Raw genomic sequence first — 23,180 nt, 5'->3', positions numbered from 1 at the left:
ATTGCTGAAGATCATCCAACGAATAATGCCGATTTGTTTTGCACAGACGATACGGGCGAAAACACGGAAACGGGAGAGGCTGACGACGTCAACCGAATAGAGAGCGAAGATGGTCACTGGCGCTCCAGCAACGCTCTGTCCGTCCCTTCTGAACGCATCCAGTTTCAAATCACGCTGGAAGAGGGCGAGAGCGGCAACGAAGAAGACGACTAAAAAAGAACCGTCGAGTTCTTCTGGTACCACATCGTTCAACATCCACCCACACAGATTCAAACAAAGAAACACGGAAACACACACACAGGCATTCGTCACACTTTGATGACATTCTCACTCACACGTATCTACACGTTTTAATGCTAACGTGACAAAAATAATCATCATCAGTTACATACTATAAACATCACACTTTTAATTTAAGGGGGAAAAAAACCAAACAAAAAAATCACCTTCCGGATTGTCGGGGTAGAGCACACTCTGCTGCTGTGGGTCATTTTGACTTTCGACCACATCTTCGTACGCTTAAAAACTCAAGTGATGGCTCTTCTTCTTTTTAAGATAATATTAATGACTTTATATTATATTGACTGTATTTGTAAAATTTAAAAAAAAAAAAAAAGGAGAGAGGAAGTAATTCGTATTTCTCTATATTACAGAAAAATGAGAATGCAAAGAAAGGGAAATACTTATTATTCCTGTGCATTAGTTTTTGATTAACAGCGCCGGTACTTTATAAATTCTGTATCGCTATTACTGATTTGGTTTCAAAATTGAACTGGTTTTTCTATATTTATATTTAAGTTGAACAGAAATCTAAAAAATCAAATGAAATTATTCGTTACGTATACAGTATATATATATATATTTCTCTCCTACCCTAGTCCTCACAAAAAAGGCAGCTGGTACTGTTCGACCTGGGAAAGAGAGGGGATATTCAAAAGGCATTTAGAACATATTTAGACGAGTAAAAAACCAAAACAAAACAAACAACGTTTAAATGCTGTAACAGAGTGCTTGTTCGCGTTTCAAAACTCCTTCAGAGTGAAACGTGAAATCAATCGGGCGCCAAAATAATTGAGAGACGGCTAGACACATTAGCTCTATCTCACTTCGATATACCCTGAGCAATTATCGTCGGCCATTGCCAAAGCTTACATTACATCTACATTTACATAAACCTGTTGTTATTCTATCTATATTTTTTTTTTCTTTTTTGCTACTATTATTATTGTTGTTTTTTTCTATTTTGTTCGGCATGTTTTTGGAAACCTCTCGACGATGCAGCTTATTCACTCCCTCCTGCCACGATACTGTGCTGTACTGTACACAAGAGTGGATTTTTCAGGTCCTCTTTTTTTGATGAGGGATTGTTTGTTTTGTTTTGTTTTGTACTAAAACAAATGGATTTTTGTACAGTGTATGCACAGTTGAAATTACCTGGTGGGCGACAACAACTCGATGTTCTATATTTTGTTGTTTTCTATCCAACTCTTTATTTCGCTATGACATACGTAGGTATTATATCACATGCCTCGGTGCAACATGATTTTAATAGAAAGCCCTCCGCCATGCAAAAGAACATTGGGTTAGAGAGTAATTCATCCACTCCCATATGAACGGTGCGTCCGTGTACATTATTATTATTAATATTATACACAAAATTAAAATATCATTAATCTATAGTTTTGTGTATATATATATATACATATATATATATATGGTAATTGCGATGATTGTATCATACATGAATCTTCATACCGTTGTAAATGTTGGCTCTGGTGTGTTAAACGTGTTTGTTAAAATGTATATCTGCATTGGTTCATCATCTCAGATTTAACCAAAATTTCATCTAGTATATCCTAACCTTTCCTGGCCATTACCCAATCCTCCCTAAATTCAATGGATGATTGGCTAAAATATTAGTTTGAATTGGAACCTTGTTTTAGTTTGGTATTCCTTTCCATTGTACATCCATTTGTATCCGTTAGTTTACCCAACTCAAAAACCAACAAGTTCCGTCTCTTGCACATTTTCACCTTGTTTCCAAAATTGAACAAAAAACCAAAAACAAACAAAAAAACCAAAAAAAACCCAAAAAACAAAACAAAAAAAACACAACATGAACATGCATGTACGCTCCGTTATACTCCCGTCTACCACGAGATATCATAAAGGTTGATTTGTATATTTAAGTGATACCTTTCTCAAATACACACACACACGTACAGAGATTCCCCGAACGAACGTTTATCAATCCTAATTTATAAAGGAAATCCTTAGACTGGGCGCGGACAAAAATTCTTGTTTCGCCTGTGCGTTTTAAGTAAATAAAAAGTATGCTCTTTTGCTGCTTAACGATTAAAGGTTTACGAGAATTGTGACATGCAGTGTGAATGTATTTATCTCAGAAGCTGGAGTAAATCATTTATTTTCTAAATTGATTTAAAAGTGATTTTGAAAAAGAAATTTGAACAGTGTTTACATTTTTGTACTTCTTTCTTTAACATATGAAATTATAATCATCTCAGGTATTAGCATGTTTTTAGAATCATTTAATAGAATCATTTAACTTTTTCATTAATCTCTTATGGCCATCTGTCGCTTATCAATTATCAGTAGGTGACTAAAATAAATGTCCGCCAGGTGTCGGAGTGTCTATAGGGAATTTCTGTTCTGTTTGATCAAAAAAATTTACAACTCTTCATAGGCTGATGTTCTTTTCATAAAAGCTGTCTTAATTAGAAGCAGAAAGTAGCCAAATTTTATCGAAATCAAATGTTTAACTGAAGGCAACTTTAAACAAAGATCACGCATAGGTAGCACACAGAAGTGGACACCAGTTTAAGCAAAATGCTAACCTAACCCACTTGATCTATCTTACAAGTAAGTCATTACCATTTCAGATTTCCTGTTTTCTTCACAGTTTGGTTTTGCAATATAGTAGAGACCTCATCAAAGAGACATCTTGTTGACGCGGCACTGCACGTTGAGAAAGGCAAGATCTCCGACATGGGTGTAACAAAATTAAAATTGATTAGTAAAAATAAATGGGAAAGGGATAAAGTTAAACTAAACAGTCCCTCAGAACTACAAGAATACACTATTTTGTTATTTTGCTCATTTTAGCTTGCAACTGTATCTTAAGTTGTTGGGCAACATGTTGTAGTTGAGGAAATGATATACTTAAAATTTAGATTACTAGAGAAAAATAAATCATGAAGGTGACCAAAGATCACTTTGTGAAAATTTTCTTTAAATTTTTTCAAGTTGAAGGGGAATTTCTGTACTGATTGATTAGAAACTGACAAAAAAATTTCCACAAAAGCCGTCTTATTTAAAGCACAAAATAAGATATCACTTGTTTTTTACATCAAGAACAAAATGCTAACCTACTCGATTTAACTTAAAAGTACATTATTACCGTTTCAGATTTCCTGTGTTCACATCACATTTTTGTCTTGCAGTATAGTAGAGACCCTCTCAAAGACGCATCTTCATAACGCGGCAGCGATAACGTGGAGAAAAGCAAAAACTTCCGACATGCTTGTACAAAATAAATTAATATAGATTAGAAAATGAACTTTTCGAAAAGTAAAAACTCACAATTCACTTACATGCTTTAGAAATCTTCACTTTTGATTCAGCTTGGTCGAATGGCTTACAAACATATTTTAAAATGTAAAAGCGAAGAACACCGTCATTAAGCAGCAACACATTCCCTGTCTCAAAAGCAAATGGCAGCTTCGTCACTCACGATCAGACACTCCACCACCTGGCGGACAAAATTTTACCTAGCGACATATTCCAGAAAATTTGCATAAAATTAGCACGTAAGCTTACAGTAAAAGACTGTAAAGTTGAATCACAAAAATCCCACAAAATTATTTTTATATTAGAAATTTTACAGAAAAATCTATAGTAAACAAGTTTTTCAATTAACAAAAAAAAAAATTAAAAGGATGAAAATCAAATAATGTAAAACCACATGTCCATACTCCACAGACTTCACTGAAAGTTACAATACTGAAGCAAAGGGATCTATTCTCGTGTCTTCCATTACTTGATCTAAAGCTTTCTTATCTAGAAGAGAAATTAAAGAACACAGTTACCTTTTCGTGAATCATTTCTGGTTTCTGCATGGGATGCCTCACAAACTGAATACAACAGCCAACTTGCTCACACCTTCCACCAACTGGCTGCAGCTCATCAGGTGCTGTTAAAACAATTGAAAAAATATTAAATTAGTATTGAGAAGGAAAGGTCTCGTGTGATGTAATATAATGAAAGGCATAAAGTTGAACTAAACAGTCCCTCGAAACTACAAGGATGCTCAATTTTGGAACTTGTGCCCATGTTGCCATTCTAATATCATAAATTTTTCAATAGAATCTACATATGGCAAGACTTCCCGACTTACAAAAATAAGTCTAAACTCCATGGAAATGGAATCGTAAAACCACAAGTCCATTCACTCCATTGAAGATGCAACACAGGCGATTCTACAAAAAAATAGGATCAAATCTACTCTGTCAACAATTAACTAAATTTGAATGGAAATCAGTTGACATAACACACTTACGTTTGCTGTCAAGTGTTTCTGCATGGGTTGTACATACAACCGATACAAGTAGCAAGCAACGACATCATAAGGTGATTTCAGATTTGAAATTACAGGCTAGATTTCCTGTAAATAAACATGTAAAAATTTTACGTTCAGCAACCATACAGTCTTGTAACGAAAAAAAATATTTTTAACTTAACTTTCCCTCAGTCACTGAGTGTCTCGGAAACGAATGACCAAAATTCCTTAAATTCGTCACTCGCGATTCGCGAATCAATAGACACTCCGACACCTGGCGGACATTTATTTTAGTCACCTACTGATAATTGATAAGCGACAGATGGCCATAAGAGATTAATGAAAAAGTTAAATGATTCTATTAAATGATTCTAAAAACATGCTAATACCTGAGATGATTATAATTTCATATGTTAAAGAAAGAAGTACAAAAATTTAAACACTGTTCAAATTTCTTTTTTGTTATCAGATAACACACAAAAAAGGTTTGTTACATATAAATATTTAGATCGTGTTTATATTGCTAATTATGTGTTACATTGAAAAGGGTTAACAATTGCTAATGGTGTTTAAGGAATCATATGTAATAGGTCATAGGATTATATGAGGAATTGTAGGATTATAGGTTATTAATAAAGTTCTTATCTCCACCTACTGCGTCTGTTTTTAACAACTTTCCTCATCATTTTTTTATTGGTGAGTTCACTTGCTTACGGTATGAGTTCATGGTATATGGTACGGTACGAGTTCGAGGGCGGTATGAGCACTGTCAGATTCGGCAACAGTTTCTACCTTCTTCACATCGTTTTCTTCTCGTTCCCAGGGTTCTTTGGGACTTTTTCTTGACCAACTATAAAAGGAAATAGAGTATTATGAATGAATATGTCAATGTCTAAAGAGAATTTTTTTTACTGTTTTTACCGTAGAAACTTCAATCCTTGTTCAAAGCTTTTTTCATGTCTTTTTCAGAGGAAAATCCAACACCTTTCACTTTGGAAGGGAGCCAGATTGAATCCAAGTTAAGGGGAGTGAAAAAGTCTTTCATGTCTTATTTTTTAATTTGACAAGAAAATCCCCTGACTTTCAAGTGCCTGTAGTCTTTCTGAGTTTTTTCTTTCTTCGTAATCAGTTTTACTAGTTTATCACTGCTTTCTTCTCCACCTACAATTTTGGACTTGATTGCACAACATTTCATGACAATTACAGAATTTCAACACATCAAAATACAACAAACATACCTCTAGAAATCACTGAGATCTTTTTTGTGTGCAATTTTTTCAATCAGGTTTTCTTCCTTTGCATAACTGGCATCTTCATTTGAAATATGTTTTTGCACAGATCCATCATTATCTCAAATCTTTTTGGTTATAGGAAAAGGAAAGTATTTCCCAAAATTCTGTGAATTCTGGATCTTCTGGTGTTTTATTTTACAGGATCCTACAAGTGTGTTGTTAAAATAACTTAAGGCTGAATCATCATCATTCTTGAAGTAAACAACCACATGTACATACGTACCACAGTTACCTACACCATAGCCTACTCTATATAGGAAGCCGAAAGGAAGGATATCTCTCGCGTGTTGGAAAAGTGAAGCCTACTTTGCTCACCTTTCCTCCGATTTCGCATCTTCCAAGTGGACCCAGGGGGGCCATCTGGTGAGCGAAATAATGACACGCCCTCCGAAATTTCGAATGTTATGGTTTGGGGGATTACCCTGTAATTTATGAACGCACCATTAATATGTTGCCGTGAGGGATTCCATGACAATGTTACATGGAACGGTGTACATTATTGTTTAGTGAATGGCCCTTCGTAGCCATTTAACAATCATATCGATAGAAACGTAAACAAATCTGTGTTTTCAAATATCGCCACTAGACGATAAATTGGCTCCCGTGGGTCCACTTAGGGCGGAGCCAAATAAGAGGAAGGGAACCCAAATTGGCTTCCAAAAAAAGGCCAAACCTTTCGGCTTCCTATATAGAGTAGGCTATGCCTACACTAATGAGAAATGACAAATTTACAAAGGGGAAAAATCGTCTGCTACTGCTGTTCGAATGGCATGTAGACATTGGGACTAATAACCACAAGGACTAATCGAATGCGTCACTAGAACGCGACACTAGAACGTCCTTCCGACACTAGAACGTCCACATTTTAGCCACGACATTAGAACGGAAAAACCTCTAAATTCCGCTGCGACACTAGAACGTCCACATTTAAGTAACGACAATAGGACGGAAAACCTCTACATTTCTCTGCGACAGTAGAACGGATTTAGCGACATAAGAACTTGGGGAATGATTCTTTTCCGCTAGATGTATTTCGAATGCGTCACTAGAACGCCCACCCGACACTAGAACGTCCATATTTAAGCGACGAAACTAGAACGGGAAAAACTATTGCGACACTAGAACGGCTATAATAAAATAAGGTGGGGTTTCATTCTTTACCGCTAGATGTAGGGGATGTATAAAGTTTCCGATTAGGTTGCGCGAATTTTAAAACATCGAATACTACATCTGCATACCACAAGGGTATAAATAACATTTCCGCTCGAATGGAGAGTTGCAGCCATTGCTCGAGACTGTCTTATGAAATGCGGGAGGCCCGTCAAGAAGACCATGTCTTTATTTCGAAGATAAAATGTTGACCAGTTGGAACGGTGAGTCCTCTACTCTTTTTTTGGCTTTCGCCTCCGATGATGCCCATTGACACTTTGACAGTTATTTGCATTTTCATTTATAGTCGAAAAGCCAAGCTCCGAAATGCTGACTCTTCCCCTTTTTGTAGCACATATAGGGGCCTAATAATTTATTCAATATCCTAATAAAAGATGGCTTGCCAATATAAGGGCGTTGAAAGGGGGGAAAACAAGTGCCGGACACGGGAGCTGCTGTAAATTTGCGAGCAAAGAGGACATGAGTTTTTGAGCTTCCAACTTTCGGATATACAAGATCCTGCGGCAACTCTGCGTCCTATATTACACAAAGGAAGAGGTATGAGAATAATAAAAGGAATCTAAAGTGATTTAGCCTGTCGGCCCTAGTTCTTATACTATCAAAGGCTGTGTGCCGTAAGGTCGTAAGGTATACAGAGAGGCGATGATGTCTTTGAATTAATTAGCGACCGGAATGTTGAAGTTCTGTTCCCACCGCGATTTCCACAGCAGGTCGAAATACATAAAATAGAACAAGGTGTCGTCGCTTTTGTATATTTGAAGCGGTGCGGAAGGCGCGTTGGATTATCCGCATCACGCTGAATACTTAATTGAGGCGTTACGTCATGTTCATCCCCTCCTTTCTTGAAGGACCATAATGTTGGCTGTCGCGCGTAATATAAACCATACACAGTATACCAACACTTATCACTGTGTGCAGCCCATGTAATATTATAGAAAAAACGCGCCAGCATGGGACGAAGATACGTAAGAAGGTAAACAACACTGGGTTTGACGATTTATTCAGCACCGAAGATGAAGAAGAAAAAAATCTCAAGTAATGAGAAGATATAAGAAGCTTTATGTACACCAATTTGGCTGTGATGACTCTCTTATTATGTGTGTACAAGGAGCGTGGGGGGTTCCTATATCCGGGTCTGTGCTTATCTGCTCAACGCTAACAATCGATGATGTTAATAAAATCGAATAAAATAACGCGATAAAAAAAGGAGAATCTTTGACTTTTTATCGACATGGGAAAACGAAACCCAAGCTATCGTCTCTATAGTTTCGCACAGATTCAAAAGCGAAATCATTTAAGAGTATGGTTTTTTGCACACAAAATCGCCCAGCGCATCTATAGTCTATAGGAATGTAAATTATTCAAACTGGCTTACGTAATAAAGAGAGCGGAGGCTGTTTAAAAAAAAAACGGCGAGCTATACACTATTACATTTGGCGCTATCGAGGGTAGGCCTGTGTTATAGTCTAGCTCCGTTAATGTATTATGCTTCTCATTTTTTTCAACCCAACCCGTTTTTTTTCCTATCTTCTTCATCCCTTCCATTATTTGTCCGCACACCCCTCGGTAGTTCACTTTCCTTCCAGTTCTATCTTCGCCGAGCTGTTAATGGCCGCAATCGTTGATTACCACGTCTACAATTAAGGAACTAATCCGAAAGCTCGCATGCCGGAAGAAGGGCAAACCAATGAATATTTTCACCGAACAGCCGGCAACCGGAGAGCATCTCATTAGAGCACGGAACACGAACGGAACTTGAGGGTTGGTTTTTTTGTTGGGAAAATACCCGAGGCATGTTTATTACATTGTTACTCAAACTAGGATCAAGTCAACGAGTGGGCTAACGTGACGGGCTTCCTTTGTGCGCTCGGAGGCGTTTGTATATGCGATGACGCTCTCCCCGATCGATTTTATCATCGACGTCTACCCCTTCAGGCGGAATAATTGATCGGAAATCAAACGTAATTTCTTTAAAGCTCACAACTAATTTAAACGATGTTGATTAACTCTTGTTTTTAATGCAGCTTGTGGCGAACAATTTAAGTCAAATGCAAGATAATAATCAGTAGCTACTGCCCGGTAACTTCATTCGTGGGACACCTTCTGCGGCTGTTGTTGTGCGTCAACGAAAAATTTTGTGCTCAAATCCAGAAACATCAAGGAACTAGTAGGCCACGAAATGGCCCAGGCTGCTATGTACCCTATCCTCTTTGACCAAATTAAGGCACTCGTGGAAAAGTTTTTTGATCACACTGGTCAGGTTGTAGTTAACAAATCACATACGCAGTTCATCGAGCACGTCATTTTTATCATGAAGAATGTGTAAGAAAACAGTAATAACAAGAACGACAACCCTGCAGAGCATTTAGGTGTATAACCAGATTGAAGGAATGATGCTTGCAATTGTCCGGTGAGTTTTCATAATTCAGTTACAATTTCAGGAATAAGATTGTGTACCGCACGTTATTTTTGCGGCGTTTGCATAAAGAGCAACGCAGTTTTCTTAAGGATTGCAGAAGCAAAAGTTAGTGAAATTTTTTTTTGTAATGGAGTAATTGAAGACTGCGTTTTTTTTTCCAAGACCGATTTTCGTTCATAGTTTCCCCTATCCCTACCCCTATCCGTTCTAGTCTATTTAGGGATTAAAATATAAGATTCGCTATACTTTGCCGTTCTTATCCTGTCTTTTTTCTCTGTTAGCTGCGAGTTAGCTGTACCAATCCATCCATTCGATGTTTTAAAATTCGCGCAACCTAATCGGAAACTTTATACATCCCCTACATCTAGCGGTAAAGAATGAAACCCCACCTTATTTTATTATAGCCGTTCTAGTGTCGCAATAGTTTTTCCCGTTCTAGTTTCGTCGCTTAAATATGGACGTTCTAGTGTCGGGTGGGCGTTCTAGTGACGCATTCGAAATACATCTAGCGGAAAAGAATCATTCCCCAAGTTCTTATGTCGCTAAATCCGTTCTACTGTCGCAGAGAAATGTAGAGGTTTTCCGTCCTATTGTCGTTACTTAAATGTGGACGTTCTAGTGTCGCAGCGGAATTTAGAGGTTTTTCCGTTCTAATGTCGTGGCTAAAATGTGGACGTTCTAGTGTCGGAAGGACGTTCTAGTGTCGCGTTCTAGTGACGCATTCGATTAGTCCTTGTGGTTATTAGTCCCAATGTCGCTATCCCGTTCGAATTCCCCTCCGGTTTCGAACGACGCCATCTTTTGAGCTTATCGCGAAGCTCATGGTTTATTTCGCCCCCTACTTCCATTATTTTATTTACGGCTACTGTTGATGTGCGGTCGTCTGCTTGGTATTGGTAACTTTCCGAATTTCCGTTTGTTGGTGCCAGAAATACTTTTGAATCTTGAAACTGTCACATTTCACTGCTTTATCGTTATTAAATTTTTAAATGGCTCAACGAGCTTTACCACAAAGTAAAGAAGCACTACTCAAATCATATAATAAACGGCTAAAAGACGATGTAAAATCGTTGCTTGATAACTTCAGCGGTAAAAATGTTTCTTTTAAAAAAGTTTTAATTGGTTAAATATTTATTTTTCTTTTATGGTATTTTAAAGAGATAATCAAACTTGCTAGAGTCGAAGAAGAAACGCAAGTTTCCAGAATGACGCAGTGTGAAGAAGATCATTTTGAAATGTTGGTCCGAGCCTCGAACATAGTAAGCTTTATTAATTCATTTATTTTATAAACTAAAGATTTAATATTATCTCTTTTATTCAAGGTCAGAGCTGGGGAATCTCTGATGAAACTTGTGACAGACCTGAAGCAATATTTGATCCTCAATGACTTTCCATCTGCCAATGAAGCTATTGGTCAGACTGCTCGAAACATGTCGTCAATGCAACAAGAATCTGATAGAAAACTTATGGCTCTCAGAGATGATTTAGCTGCAGACCTGTATGATCTTGAAGAAGAATATTATTCATCACCTTTCAAATAGCTGGATTTTATGAAATATATTGCTTTATTTTGAAAACAAAATGGCTAGTCTATTATTGATTTATGATTTGAGAAACAAAAATTCATCTTCAGTTCAAGGTTTTCAATTTCAATAGCCCACAAAAATTTGGATATACTTTTCTTTTTCAAACATTGTTGTTTTTTTTTTCTTTTTTTTTTGGGGGGGGGGGCAAGGCTTTTACACTCGTCATTCATGGCCATAATCTGTTCTTACATTACTTTAATGTTCGCTAGATGGCTTGAAAATTCTAGATTGCGTTACGTCAAAACAATTCAAAACAAACTTGTGGTGGATCTCAAGGATTGTGTTGTAATATCTGCTTGAAGATAAAACTCTATGGCGGAAAAGAACGAAAAGATAGTTGAGGATTTGATCAAAGATTTGGATATCACAAATTGCAAATCTGAAATTTCAGAGCACGATGAAAACGTTGAATTCCAAGATGCACTAGGCCCCTCAGGAGAAAATACTCCATACGTCTCATCAGATGAGTCAGATTGTGATGTTGTAACAAACAGTGAAGATCTACAACTTAGCAAGGAAGAGATTGAGGTGAGTTGTAGAGCGGTTCAAGCAATGGTTTAAACTTCATTGACTGTACTGTATCTTGGATTCAGGAGAGAAAAACCAAAGTTTTGGAAATCAAGGAGAAAGGGAATACACTCTTTAGGTGTGGAAGCCATGACGAAGCATGCCATCTTTATTCCAACGCCTTGAAAATCTGTCCTTCCATTTTCACAGAAGAAAGATCAATGTTGTACAACAATCGGGCAGCTGCAAAGGTGAAACAGGTAGGGCCACTCATTGATTTTCCTCAAGACCTCCCAATTTTTAAGAAGAAATGAATTTTCTTTTTACATTCTTATATAGGGTAAAAATGAAAGTGCTTTGAAAGATTGCACAAAAGCTTTAGAACTGAATCCAGCATATTTCAAAGCACTTATGCGACGAGCCAAACTGTATGAAGAATTAGATCAACTTGACAAGGCTCTAGCTGACTATAAAGAATTACATGGACTAGAGCCCAACAATGTGGAAATTAATTCTGCCTTGATGAAGTTGCCTAAACGTATTGAAGAGCAAACAGAAAAGCTCAAACAAGAAATGTTTGGTAAGCTTTTAAATTACACCTTTTTTTTACTTGTTACTAACCTGTGCAAAATACTTTGTGCAGGAAAAATGAAAGATTTGGGAAATATGTTTCTTAAACCTTTTGGATTGTCAACTGATAATTTCAAAATCAATCAAGATCCAGCCACAGGCTCTTACTCAGTTAACATGTCCAAATGATTTATATGCTTACCCTCATGGAGGCCACTATTTGAAAAAGAAATGTCAATAATAAAAATTTGTAAAGCTGGAAATAATTTGAATAAATTCCTCGTTCTGTGGACATTCAGATTAAGGTATAATTTTCGGCCAGACGCCACGTGCAGTACAGTTATATAGTGATACATCATAGTACACTTTTCGTTCGATTTCAAATGACACGGAACTGCATACCAGAAGAAAAAAATCGGTAGTCAAAGGGTTTTTTTTTGTTTTAATGTTAAGCTGCTGGTCAAGCTGGCATGTGTGTTCAAGCTACCTTTTCTCCACAGTTTAAAAAAAGCATACCAAACCAACGAAAACGCTTTTTAACAAATCTAGAAAAAAAAGTCGAAAAAAGAAAGGAATAGATGGAAAGGATTTGAAGAAAATTGCCAGGTTTATAGAAAGGTAAAATATAAATAAGATAGCAAAATAGCTGGGGGATGTGTGTGCTACAAGATTTGGGATATAGAAAGTAAATTTCATGGGATTGAGGAAGAAAGTAAGTGGCCCACATCACGGATGAATTAGTACTACATTAACAAAAAGGAATAATAATGGGGGGGATAGACACACCTGACGAATCTTAACTCGAAACAAAATGAAGAGGCCAACGGTGGGGAAGAAAAAGACGACAGAAGAAAATTAAAACGAAGTATTAACATCAAGTCAATCCACAGGATTTAGGTTTTGAATTGAAAAAAGCACCTCGCACTGCGATTAAGAAATCGACACTTATCGAGAAAACCCCACGCCACATTTCATCCATTTTGGTTCTATTGTATGTCTCAGTCCGAAGATGTCCAACCAAGCCCAACACAAACAAACAGGTTTTTTCGTCGATCTCCCAAAGACCCCTACGTTCTTTACACAATTGCAGCGCGCGACATCTCCAATTATTGTCTACCGGGTAGCGTAGTGGGTCGAAAAGAAAGGTGGTACAAAGAAGCCAAGAGTTTAATGTGTTTTTGTTTTTTTCAAATAAAAGTTTCTGCAAAGTGCCTTTCGTCGTCCACAATCCTTGAATCAGAGATTCTGGTCTCACAAGAGTGTAACGGAGAAAGAGATACTAAAAACCAAACACTTTTTTTTTTCTTCTCCAATCTAAAGCAAGGCGGATTAGTTTTTTTTTACGATACTTGACGCAAACCAAAGAGGACTACCGGAGAGTAGCTGAAGTATATAGAAGAGATTATTCATGGTTTTTTTTTTCTTTAAGATGAGAAAAAATAAGGAAAAAAAAAAAAAAAAAAAAAACGAGAAAAACCCCGACGACACTCGAGTGGCAGTGCGCTGTCCCCAAAAGAGTCCCAAAAGAGTTTGTTTCTCATTTATAGATTATTTCCGAACACTGAAAGCCTGCAAATAGATGAAAAAGCTTTGATGAGTTTCACACGACAGAGAACTAACTTCATTTTTGAAAACGTACGAAAGTGAAGTAGTTGTTCAAGCTTCTGGTGTTGGCTTCTTCTTCTCCTTGCTTTTCTTCTTGAGGAAGGATGGTGTTCGAAGTCCTTTCTTCTTCTTCTTGTCCTTGGATTTGGAGGGAGAATCTTCCGTCGACATGTCGCGAGCTGACGATTCGTCGCGGCTACTCTGCGACACCTGGCTCTGTGGGTTGTCTATTTCGTCGCCATTCACTTCAGCGCCTGTGTAAATTGTTTGCAATCAAACGCATTAGTTTATTCACGTCCTCGAGTGTCATCATCAATGTCAGTGGGTTATTAGCACGAGTTGCCACTCAAAATCGTTTTAAAAGTTATTTTTTAAAAATCACTTCACCCAGGTTGTTAGAAAAACTTCAATTAAATCTGGTAGTTTGTTATTCACCTATTTCGAGGCACAACTGACTGACTAGAGACCCGGGTCTTACAGGCTTCATCGAGAGTGTTTAAGAAACGTTTTTAGGTATTAGTTCAACTAAATAACAACAACTATTAGCTACAGTGCTACACAGTTAAAAAACAAACAAACTAAAAGGGAAGTTAGCAAGCCGCAAACAACAATGAATAATCAAACAAGCGGAGGGACTGGGATGAGAAACGACTGTAATGTGTGAATGCAAACCTTTATTCTGGTGTTTCCTCTTGTCGCGGCCCAGCGACCACGAGCGACGCTTGAACATGTCCCAAGCATCGCCCGACCCTAATCCACACGACGGCCCAACACACAAAAAAACAATGAAATAAAAAAAACACACAACAGAAAAAGCGACAACTATAAGGAACAGATAAGCCTTAATGTTGGTCTATAACGTCTTTAAAAATCGACTAGAAATTCACGTTAGTTTTTTTTTAACGTCTTAAGCAATGTACAGTCTGAGATCTGTGTTCTTTTGTTTGGTTTTTTTTTAAAGCGGTGAATTTCTTGACAATTACTAAGCATGCCAAGCATTTAAATGAAATTAAATGGAGACGTTACAGGCTAAAGTTTAAAAAAAAAAATTACATCATTCAATAAAATTATAGGCCGCATTGCTGGCTTATAATCAAGAGGGTTATAATGTTAGAAAGAGGCTCATCACTCACCGTCGCGCGGAAGGCGGGCGGATTTCGAGCGCTCGGCAAAAGGCTCAGGCGACTCGGCCCCTGTGGTATCTACCGGGGCAGACGGAGGGAACAGCCAACAAAACAGCAAACAAAAAATAATAAAAAGGGTGGCTAGTTTTTTCTCGCATCCACGATTACATGCAGCGACACAAAAAGACACACAGCACGAAGCAGTCATCACCACACCCATTCATTCATCATGTGCATTCTCAATTCTGGCCATGACATCATGCAAAACACATGCTTGACTGCGACTCGATTACTAACTAAATTTGGAACCACAACAGCTAAGGATAGAGAGAATAGAAAGACGAGGAAAAATAAAAAGACAAATGAGAAAAAACAAACTAACCGTCTGCCGGGAGAAGTTGGCGTTGTGCGTGATCTTCTTGCGGCACGTGTTTCACAGCCACCTCAACTACTCGTGGACTTGCTACTCAACGAAAGGTATTTGTGTGTTTTCCCGAAAACCCAACACGGAAAAAGAGGAGAAACATATATAAAAAAATAATAATCAAGGGAAACAAAAACAACAGTGAATTGAATTGGAAAGAAGAGGAAAATACAAGAACGACTAACAGGAAGTGACGAAAAAAAAAAATAAATAAATAATAATAATAGAGAAAACGAGTATACGAATAAAATTGCCCACCACCACCGCTATCGATCCACAACGAGAAGAAGAAACAACCAAATAATAAGATGATTGATATGAAAGACGTACCTTCGTCGTCACTTAGCGGCCGTGGCGATGTTGGTGATGATTTCCGTTCGGGGTGGACTGGCTCACCACTTGGAGATAGTACGACAGACTCGGCTACAAGAGGCTCCATCGTGGGAGCTTCCGTAGTTGAGTAACTGACTTCGTGTTCCTCTGTAGTTTTTTAAGAGAATCAATTATGACTTGCTCCAACTTTAGCTGACTTTATAGTGGATCATGTAACTTGCCTGAAATACCCTTCTGAGACATCTCCACTTGTCTTTTGTATTCCTCAATCTCTTGATCCGAGACGGAATCAAAGGGATTCTTGGCGTACGGAGTTCTAAAATAGAACAAAAAGGTATTGTAAATTCGTAACAAAGAATCCAAATCAGTAATCGATATTCACCTGTAGACCATGGCGTGGTGCTGGAAGTCACGTTGAATGATGCCTTTTGATGCTGCACCGACAACAACTACATGGTCGCCTGTGCCGCTTGTATTAGCGTCCTGCCCAAACCACCATTCGATAAGTTGAAATTAACTTGACGTTTCTCACAATCATTTTTTGAAGTGTTATACTTGTAATTTTTGAGCTTCGTCCCAACTGACACCTTCCAAAATGTGCGACTGGGGGCCGGCACTGATGCCACCTTGGCGACGGTTCTCTTTGATCTGCTTCTGCTTCTGTTTAAATTCCTTCGATGTCGTGCCCATGGGAACAAATTGGTGGGCAATCTCCAACTTGAACGGAGTGCTGCTGTGAGTCGGAGAGCCATCGGGTACCCACTAGATTTAGTTTCGGAGAGACGCAAAAAATAAATAAAAATAAAACGTTAAACACATCGTATCAATTTTTTCCTAGTCATCTATCCTAGAGTGCTATCCTAAGCCAATACAAGTTACATCCAATCCTCTATCCCTCTCTCTGTGTCTGTCTTAATCCAATTTCAGTGGATCATACTTAAGCTGGCTAGTTTTTAAAAAAGAAAAAAACGTTGTCAATTCTTTAAGGATAAACAGGTCGAAAGGGCAAAAAACAACGTGTTAGTGTTGAGCCAGCGTGTATTAAAACCAGCCCATGCAAATGAAGGAGAAGAAAGTAAAATTATAATCAAAACTCTGTAGAGTTAAGTAGTATAGTTGGCTAAAAGAAAATGTGACGACCTCTACACTGCTGATGAAGACATCAGAGAAAGGCTCTACGGTTTAGAAAATGATTTTTAAAAAATGTCAGAGAGGAAAAGACTAGGAGAGTTGCCTTCTTTCAAATAAGAGATTCTACGAAACAGACAAAAAAGGGAATGGAGAACATGACCGCGTTACAAGCTTTCAGTAATGCATTTAAGAAGATAGGGAGGATTATTATTGGATTCTACAGAAGCCCAATATAGTCGACAGTCGAATGTCAAAGCCACTTTTCGTCAAAGAAAATTAAGAGAGAGAGAAAAAAAAACATCAATGGAGCTGTGGGCCAAAACACCGATTTAAGGAAATAGTGCGTTCTTTTTTGGTTCTACCAGCAAGCAAATAATGGATTTCATGTTCCGTCTGTTTTTTTGTTTGTTTGTTTTTGTTAAGGATTGGAGCTTGGGGGATCAAACTACCTTGGTGATCTTCTTGGGATCCTGCGTTCCTTGCTCGACTACTTCCACTTTTTGGTAGACGTTGGGTGAATTGATCCAGCGGTTCTTATCCAGGGTTCGACGTCCGTCTAGCAACTTTCTGAGTGGGCTATAAAAAAATGTGAACCAGGTCAGTCGTGCGACGGCTGGACGCTTCAATTAAAAAATACCTGTTTTTGTATAGCTCGTCTTCCTCGATCAAATAACCAAAGGAAGAGACGGCCGGTGGGACTTCGACGTCATGTTTCTGCCTGGGCAGTTCCGTTCTCACTGAATGGACGCGGTACGGATATCCACTTCGGTAACCCTATAAATAAGAAAAAAAACAAGCGGCAAATGACACAAACAAGTCCCGCAAACAAGGCACTTCAAAATTAGACGTACAGAGTTATCCAACATCCGCATGTAAGCTTCGAATTCCATGTCGCCCTGTCGCCACTTGACCTCGCGAGTCCGAGGTTTCTCTTTAACCTCTTCTTGTTCGGGTTGCTCTCCAGTCTCGACTCCAGTCAATGTAACATTATTGCGTCCGGCTCTAGTGAACTCGTTGGCTCTCTTGGCTACCTCCTATAAAAAGATGTAATCGTGATTGACTTGGGTATTTTTATTAGACAAATCCTGGAATGGAATTGACGGTGGTACCTGAGAGCGTCGTTTGGCGTCCTCTGAAATCATGATCAAATTGTCGAGACCGACGGGCATCATTCTGATTTGTGACTCGCAGGCCAGGACGGTATTGCAGGCGCGAAAAAATGCCTCCTCGATGGTCTCGCCAAGGATGACTAGGCCATGATTGCGGAGGAACATCACCTACAAGAATAGCATCAATCCCGTATTAGAACCGTGACCTGGAAGTGTTTGGGAGGAGGATGCTCCTTGACATACTTTGTTCAAGGGGCCGAGATTCCGTGCGATCGACTCACGCTCTTCAGGATCCACCAAAATGCCGTAGTAGTCGTGGTAGCTCACTTCCCCGATCAACACGCTCTCCTGACTGACGGGAAGGAACCCGCATTTCAGGGCGGAGATCTGACAACAAAGAATGTTCCAATGAGTCAAAAGTGAACGGGGAGGGGGGTAAAAAACCCCCTTACAATTATAGCCACTCATCCATCATCGGAAAATTTCGAGAAAAACAACACTCACGGCGACGCAAGCTGGATGGTGGATGTGGACGACACATTTGGCGTCCGGGCGGGCAGCGTGGATGGCCGAATGTAGGACGAAACCGGCAATGTTGACTCCAAAGTTCGTTGTTCCTGGGTCGACCACATTGCCCTAAAATAACGAAAAGAAAACAAAAAAGGAGTCTATGGGGTTCCAGCAACGGGAAATCGACCAAACGCATCGTCGCATGCGCTCGGCCATCGAAAGGCGTAAAGTCTCTCCGCACGGCATTGGCTTTTTTTTTACCTGCATGTCGACCTTAATCAGGGAAGAGGCCGTTACTTCGCTGTACAGCAGACCAAACGGGTTCAATAGAAAGTGCTCCTGCTCCTGGCTCACGCGAACCTGCCAGACGACAAGGGAATCGTTCACGTTTTATGTCAAGATGGAATAGACGATTGTAAACATAAAAAAAAGAGGAGGATAATATCGTCCAGTACCGTAATGTGATTGTAAATAGATTGCGACCAGCCGAAAAGGTCGACCAGCCGGTAGAGGGCTGCCAACTTGCACCGAATGATCTTTTCTCCTTTAACGTAACTGGGGAAATCCACGCCTTTAATATCGTTGATGGGGATAACGCAACGCGCTCCACCACCTCCACCGCCGCCCAACCCTCGATGGGTACCTATTACCGCCCAGACAACATATTTTTATTATCTGCAATTCCCAGATGATTTACGGGAATGAGGGGTGGGGAGAAAAAAACGGATGAGTGTTACCCATTCCGGTCAAGTCTGAAATGTGCTGTTGAAGAGCAAAGAGTCCGGCAGCCCCTCCTTCTCTCAACTGCTGGTCAACGATCCTCTCCAAGTCATCGCGAAAGGTCCTGCTGCCCATCATGACTTCGACTCTTCGTCGACGTTCCATGTCGCGGACGTCGGCGTCGATATCTGGCGGCCGTAATTTCTTTAAATCGTCCTCATCCACCACGGCGTTGGGGTCAAATTCGCAACCGTTGAGCTGCTGCTCGTCCAATCCATTCAACTTTTGTTCAGCAGCAGCCATCGTAGTAGCTGCTTCGGCTGCCATTCTGTCACGGCACGAGTCCTTGTTCTCTCTGTCCAGCTGCCTTTTTCGTTTATCGCCCTCCTCTTGGCCCAGCAAAATAAACGAAGCTCCTGTCTGCGATCGGCTCACAACAAACGGAGTCCAAAAATATCAATCGTCGCAACCTGTCGAGAGAGAAAATACCAAAAAGAAAAATTAGTTTACAACATTGGCACATTTCGAAATGAGCGCGCGCTCGAGTCTGGGCTTTCACACGATAGCAGACAGAGTCTTTCTATTGGCGGAATACCGCACATTTTATATTTTCCAGCTTTTGTGTGTGTCTTTCACTTTCGGACAAGCGCAATGCCCCCCCTCAAGGGTGCCCCAAGTTGATGTCACGGGTTATTTATATCACGATACGGTCAACGGCGCAACCGCCTAGACAGATGCACGCTAGCTGCACAAGGAGGTAGAAGAACGTGCCGCACGGAAGACACTCCTTGCGGACGGGCATCGTTTTCGCACTCTCACGGTGCCTCCTCCCCTTTCCTTTTTGCTTTGGCCATTCCCACCCACTGTGGAAAAAGGGAAAATTCACTCCGTCTCGACGACAGAGAGAAATACAGGCAGCTGGTTTTGAATTTCTTGTTCTCCTTCTTTCCAGAAAATTGAATACACAAAATAAAAAACAAAAACTGCCTAAAGCCAGTCGGGTAAAAAATGCGCATCTCTGGTATCATAATGACGTCATGTTAAAAAGCTAGCTAGAGCCAGACGTTCTGGAACTGGGCAGCTTGCCCATCTCTCTCTTTTTCCCTTTCTATTCTTTTTTTTCCTACCGATTTTCCTTTTTTTTCTGTTACTCCGCAAGCCGAACACAATGAGCTCTTTCCGGGGCTCTGGCTTCCATTCCTATGTGTGCATCCTCAAAAACCGAATTGCCACTTTCCCCTATTCCATAGGGCGTCCGTACGAAAATTTTCCAAACAAGTCAGATCACGCAAGGCTTCCTTTTCGTTGTGTCGTTGTCTAGACAACTACTCTACCGTGTGTGTGTGTGTGTAGTCCTACACATATGTGCACTGCATACTCACTCATCCCCTCTCTCTCTCTCTGGCTTTACCCCGATTTTTTCTCCCAAACTGAACGGGTTCAGTTTTCTCTCTACATGTTATTTCAACGAAAAAATATAGTGGCAGTTGCTGGAAAAGTATAAATATATAGGGTGGGGATTTTCAAGGATCGGGTGAGTGAGGGGGAAAAGGAATTGTGAGATATTGACGAGTTAGTAAAACGGGTCTCTCTCTCCCTGTCGTTTCCACCTTCACATATTTGTTTATAGATCGACACAGGAGCCGTCGAGAGTTCAGCTTTCAAACATTCGGTTTCAGGAGCTTAACAAATACAAAAAAAAAGGAGAAAGCTATTCTTTTTAAATTATTAGTCTTTCAAACAAACGAGACCAAAAAGGTTTCGATTAGGACTGGTGCCGGTGATTAGTCTTTTCTATTGGTCAACAAATGAATCGGGGCGGGCTATTACAACAACAGCAGTATTTTTTAGTTTTGTTTTGTTTTGTTCTTATTTGAAGGGCAAATCGAGTTGCTTGACTTTGTCGACCTTAATCGATTAATGATAGTTGTGGGATGGGATCTGCTGTAAACAATAGCGATCTACAGCCCATCCCTAATCAAAAAATATCAAAAGAGACGACCATAGATTACAGTTGCGGTCGACTTTCTGAGAAAAAACAAGGAAGAACAATTGAGTAGGAAAGAGAAAATAAAAATAAGACACAGGCCATTAACCCCTCCCTCATCACTCTGCAGATGCCTTGTGAAAGACACACACGAAAAAAGGAAGAGAGAGAAATGTTTCGCTTGCTTAGTATATAATATCCTGCCCATCTCTCCTCGCCAGACTCGACTCTCAACGAAAACCGGAAAAAATGGAAATTTTTGACTATCGCCTACGAGAGCAGCACACGCAAGATTGGAGAAACGAGTGTAACAATGACAACGAAGCGTTGGCATTCTCTTGGAAAACCACGATAAAGCCTCTCTCTGCTGGTTTCATTCGAGGTTTGACATTGGAAAAAGACAAAATAAAATAATTTCATTACACACACACACGAACCCTGCAGGCGTGTTTCATCCACACACACACACAGCTCTAATGGCACACCACGATTGAAATTGTGAATAAAAACCAATCTGTCACTGATAAACTCGAGCTAAACAATCACTCCCACCGTTGGGCTGGCAGCACCTTTTAAAACACACGTAGACAAACACACACACACACAGACACACGTAGTCACACAAGCACGGGTCAAACGATAATCGTCGATTGAATTGAAACACACTGCTGCTCTGTTGTGTGTATAAACCGGACATGGAAATTAAAGAAGGAAGAGAGCAATCAGTGTGAACGAAAGAACCCACCAAAAAATCGGGTGTGCTGATCAGCACGGGACACACCCAAGTCCCTGTCTGCTGTGTGGTGCATCTGCCCACCCCTCTCTCTCTCTCTAAAGCTATGGCCCGCCGACGCAGTCGACACACACAATTTCCACAGAGACGCCTGCCAACGCCGAGGCCCTCAAAAGCCAAGCTAAAGACAAATCTCTGCGCGTGAATTCTTCGCACTCGCAATCCTAATTGGCAATGCTCTGTCTCGGGGTGGACGACAAGGCACAGGTGAAATGAATAGATAGCTGGCTTACCTTTTAGTTCAGGCACACAATCAACAAAACACCAAGTCCTCAACTCTCCACGACTCTCTGCTGCTCTCGACTTGCGGCGGCGGCGGCCGGTCGAAACACTAGTCGCTGAGAGGAGTGGAAAAAATGAGCGGCCGCGGCGTTGCCACATCGACTTTATTCGCACCACCCGCTACGCCGACTCGCAAACATTCCATTCATCTGATGCTTGGTTCTTTTTGGTTTTTTCCTTGTTTCTTTTTATATTCCCGTTTTTATTAGCCGACTATTCTTCCAACTGGAAATAATTGTAACTTGATACCACGAGACGTTCTTGTTCACTAATTGAGAAAGAAATAGGAAAAATGAGAAATAAAAGTGTCAAAACTGGTGATGGGGAATCCAGACGACCAGGACCAGTTGGCCGCTGCCTATATGTAACTTTTGGGATGTTTGTTCAATAACGATAGACGGAATGGGTCGACTATAGCAACAACAATCGTCTTTCCTTTATTGGGTGACGTAGTCGTCGTTTATTCGGGCTCGTGCCCCCGAGGTAAAATATGATTGCATTATACCCTTGCACCGAAAAAGAGCTTTTTTGACTCTTTCTCAGTTTCTTGGTAACAAGACGAATGGAAAGTTTGACGTGTACCGGTATAACAGACAAACCGTATGAGGAGCTTGGTCGGTGCATTCGACCTATGTGTTTATGCCATAGAGCCCCCTCGGGCGTCTGGGAAAGTTTACCTTCATAAACATGCGTGACATTTTTCCCGTTAAACAACAGAACTGAAACTCAGCTGGAGAAAGCGATTGTTCATTCGGAAGAAGACATTTTTTTTTTGTTATTCTTTGTTGTTTGAAAAGAAACAATTTTCACTTACCTGTCGACAGCAGTAGTCTATAACAAAAGAATAACCACTTTTTGAACAGTTTGCTGACAAAAGTGGACTTATCCTTCCTTTTTATCAAATAGAGACTGAAACGTTTGATTATATGAAATGAAACACGGGATCGAGGCTGGGTTGACCTTTGCTGCCAAATCGAGAACATGTTTGCGTTACAATCGATAATCAAAAATATTTCAAGATTAGTTCGTGCAGGTTAGACAA

General features: G+C 39.8%; 4 protein-coding genes and 2 long non-coding RNA genes across 27 annotated transcripts in view; 3 read left to right on the top strand and 3 right to left on the bottom strand.

Annotated features, from left to right (window-relative positions):
* Positions 1 to 2,228, top strand: part of LOC124314410 (cAMP-specific 3',5'-cyclic phosphodiesterase, isoforms N/G-like) — a 102,647-nt gene extending 100,419 nt beyond the window's left edge. For all 15 annotated transcript variants that reach the window (XM_046779573.1, XM_046779571.1, XM_046779567.1 and 12 more), the window contains one exon: positions 47 to 2,228. In XM_046779573.1, the coding sequence (XP_046635529.1) occupies positions 47 to 213 (167 nt within the window). In that variant the 3' untranslated portion in view covers positions 214 to 2,228. The remainder of the gene's footprint in view (positions 1 to 46) is intronic.
* Positions 2,229 to 3,726: 1,498 nt separating this feature from the next.
* LOC124314496 overlaps positions 3,727 to 23,180 on the bottom strand; it is a 103,874-nt gene continuing 84,420 nt past the window's right edge. Inside the window, exon 4 of the long non-coding RNA XR_006911247.1 lies at positions 3,727 to 3,788. This is a non-coding gene — a long non-coding RNA (uncharacterized LOC124314496). The remainder of the gene's footprint in view (positions 3,789 to 23,180) is intronic.
* Positions 4,967 to 6,107, bottom strand: LOC124314505. Of its 2 annotated transcripts, XR_006911262.1 has the most exons (4): positions 6,092 to 6,106; positions 5,815 to 6,013; positions 5,498 to 5,750; positions 4,967 to 5,426 (listed from the first exon to the last, which is right to left on the bottom strand). It is a non-coding gene; the product is annotated as an uncharacterized LOC124314505 (long non-coding RNA). The 2 variants fall into 2 exon arrangements; XR_006911261.1 differs by having other exon boundaries at positions 5,815 to 6,107.
* LOC124314485 (mediator of RNA polymerase II transcription subunit 22-like) lies at positions 10,304 to 11,039 on the top strand. The gene is made up of 3 exons (XM_046779703.1): positions 10,304 to 10,546; positions 10,616 to 10,716; positions 10,780 to 11,039. The coding sequence occupies exons 1-3, from the start codon at positions 10,447 to 10,449 to the stop codon at positions 10,996 to 10,998; spliced, it is 420 nt and encodes a 139-aa protein (XP_046635659.1). The 5' UTR covers positions 10,304 to 10,446; the 3' UTR covers positions 10,999 to 11,039.
* Positions 11,228 to 12,412, top strand: LOC124314472 (tetratricopeptide repeat protein 1-like). The gene is made up of 4 exons (XM_046779683.1): positions 11,228 to 11,571; positions 11,637 to 11,810; positions 11,890 to 12,130; positions 12,194 to 12,412. The coding sequence occupies exons 1-4, from the start codon at positions 11,356 to 11,358 to the stop codon at positions 12,307 to 12,309; spliced, it is 747 nt and encodes a 248-aa protein (XP_046635639.1). The 5' UTR covers positions 11,228 to 11,355; the 3' UTR covers positions 12,310 to 12,412.
* On the bottom strand, positions 12,404 to 22,236 carry LOC124314417 (protein hu-li tai shao-like). 7 transcript variants are annotated; one of them, XM_046779589.1, is made up of 19 exons: positions 22,090 to 22,236; positions 19,094 to 19,546; positions 18,812 to 18,999; positions 18,618 to 18,716; positions 18,351 to 18,482; positions 18,090 to 18,233; positions 17,847 to 18,014; positions 17,589 to 17,771; positions 17,375 to 17,511; positions 17,187 to 17,313; positions 16,162 to 16,368; positions 15,989 to 16,089; positions 15,828 to 15,922; positions 15,604 to 15,753; positions 15,232 to 15,312; positions 14,859 to 14,927; positions 14,398 to 14,475; positions 13,760 to 13,979; positions 12,404 to 13,689 (listed from the first exon to the last, which is right to left on the bottom strand). In XM_046779589.1, the coding sequence occupies exons 2-18, from the start codon at positions 19,401 to 19,403 to the stop codon at positions 13,777 to 13,779; spliced, it is 2,472 nt and encodes an 823-aa protein (XP_046635545.1). In that variant the 5' UTR covers positions 19,404 to 19,546; positions 22,090 to 22,236; the 3' UTR covers positions 12,404 to 13,689; positions 13,760 to 13,776. The 7 variants fall into 7 exon arrangements, with proteins under 7 accessions (XP_046635545.1, XP_046635546.1, XP_046635547.1 ...); XM_046779590.1 differs by lacking the exon at positions 22,090 to 22,236 and adding an exon at positions 21,809 to 21,944; XM_046779591.1 differs by lacking the exon at positions 22,090 to 22,236 and adding an exon at positions 21,501 to 21,783.

Source organism: Daphnia pulicaria, chromosome 10 (genome assembly GCF_021234035.1).
Source record: "Daphnia pulicaria isolate SC F1-1A chromosome 10, SC_F0-13Bv2, whole genome shotgun sequence".
Lineage (NCBI taxonomy): Eukaryota > Metazoa > Arthropoda > Branchiopoda > Diplostraca > Daphniidae > Daphnia > Daphnia pulicaria.
The sequence above is the reverse complement of the archived record's forward strand: the minus strand, read 5'-3'. Positions and strand labels throughout refer to the sequence as shown.

What these genes read in the sequence shown, in the direction of transcription:
- LOC124314485 (XM_046779703.1), top strand. Translation starts at nt 10,447, where the DNA reads ATGGCTCAACGAGCTTTACCACAAAGTAAAGAAGCACTACTCAAATCA. An exon ending in GTTGCTTGATAACTTCAGCG is followed by an intron (nt 10,547 to 10,615) that starts GTAAAAATGTTT and finishes GGTATTTTAAAG; the next exon opens with AGATAATCAAACTTGCTAGA. An exon ending in TGGTCCGAGCCTCGAACATA is followed by an intron (nt 10,717 to 10,779) that starts GTAAGCTTTATT and finishes CTTTTATTCAAG; the next exon opens with GTCAGAGCTGGGGAATCTCT.
- LOC124314472 (XM_046779683.1), top strand. Translation starts at nt 11,356, where the DNA reads ATGGCGGAAAAGAACGAAAAGATAGTTGAGGATTTGATCAAAGATTTG. An exon ending in TTAGCAAGGAAGAGATTGAG is followed by an intron (nt 11,572 to 11,636) that starts GTGAGTTGTAGA and finishes TCTTGGATTCAG; the next exon opens with GAGAGAAAAACCAAAGTTTT. An exon ending in CAGCTGCAAAGGTGAAACAG is followed by an intron (nt 11,811 to 11,889) that starts GTAGGGCCACTC and finishes ATTCTTATATAG; the next exon opens with GGTAAAAATGAAAGTGCTTT.
- LOC124314417 (XM_046779589.1), bottom strand. Translation starts at nt 19,403, where the DNA reads ATGGCAGCCGAAGCAGCTACTACGATGGCTGCTGCTGAACAAAAGTTG. An exon ending in ACCATCCAGCTTGCGTCGCC is followed by an intron (nt 18,234 to 18,350) that starts GTGAGTGTTGTT and finishes CTTTGTTGTCAG; the next exon opens with ATCTCCGCCCTGAAATGCGG. An exon ending in ATCTCGGCCCCTTGAACAAA is followed by an intron (nt 18,015 to 18,089) that starts GTATGTCAAGGA and finishes CTATTCTTGTAG; the next exon opens with GTGATGTTCCTCCGCAATCA.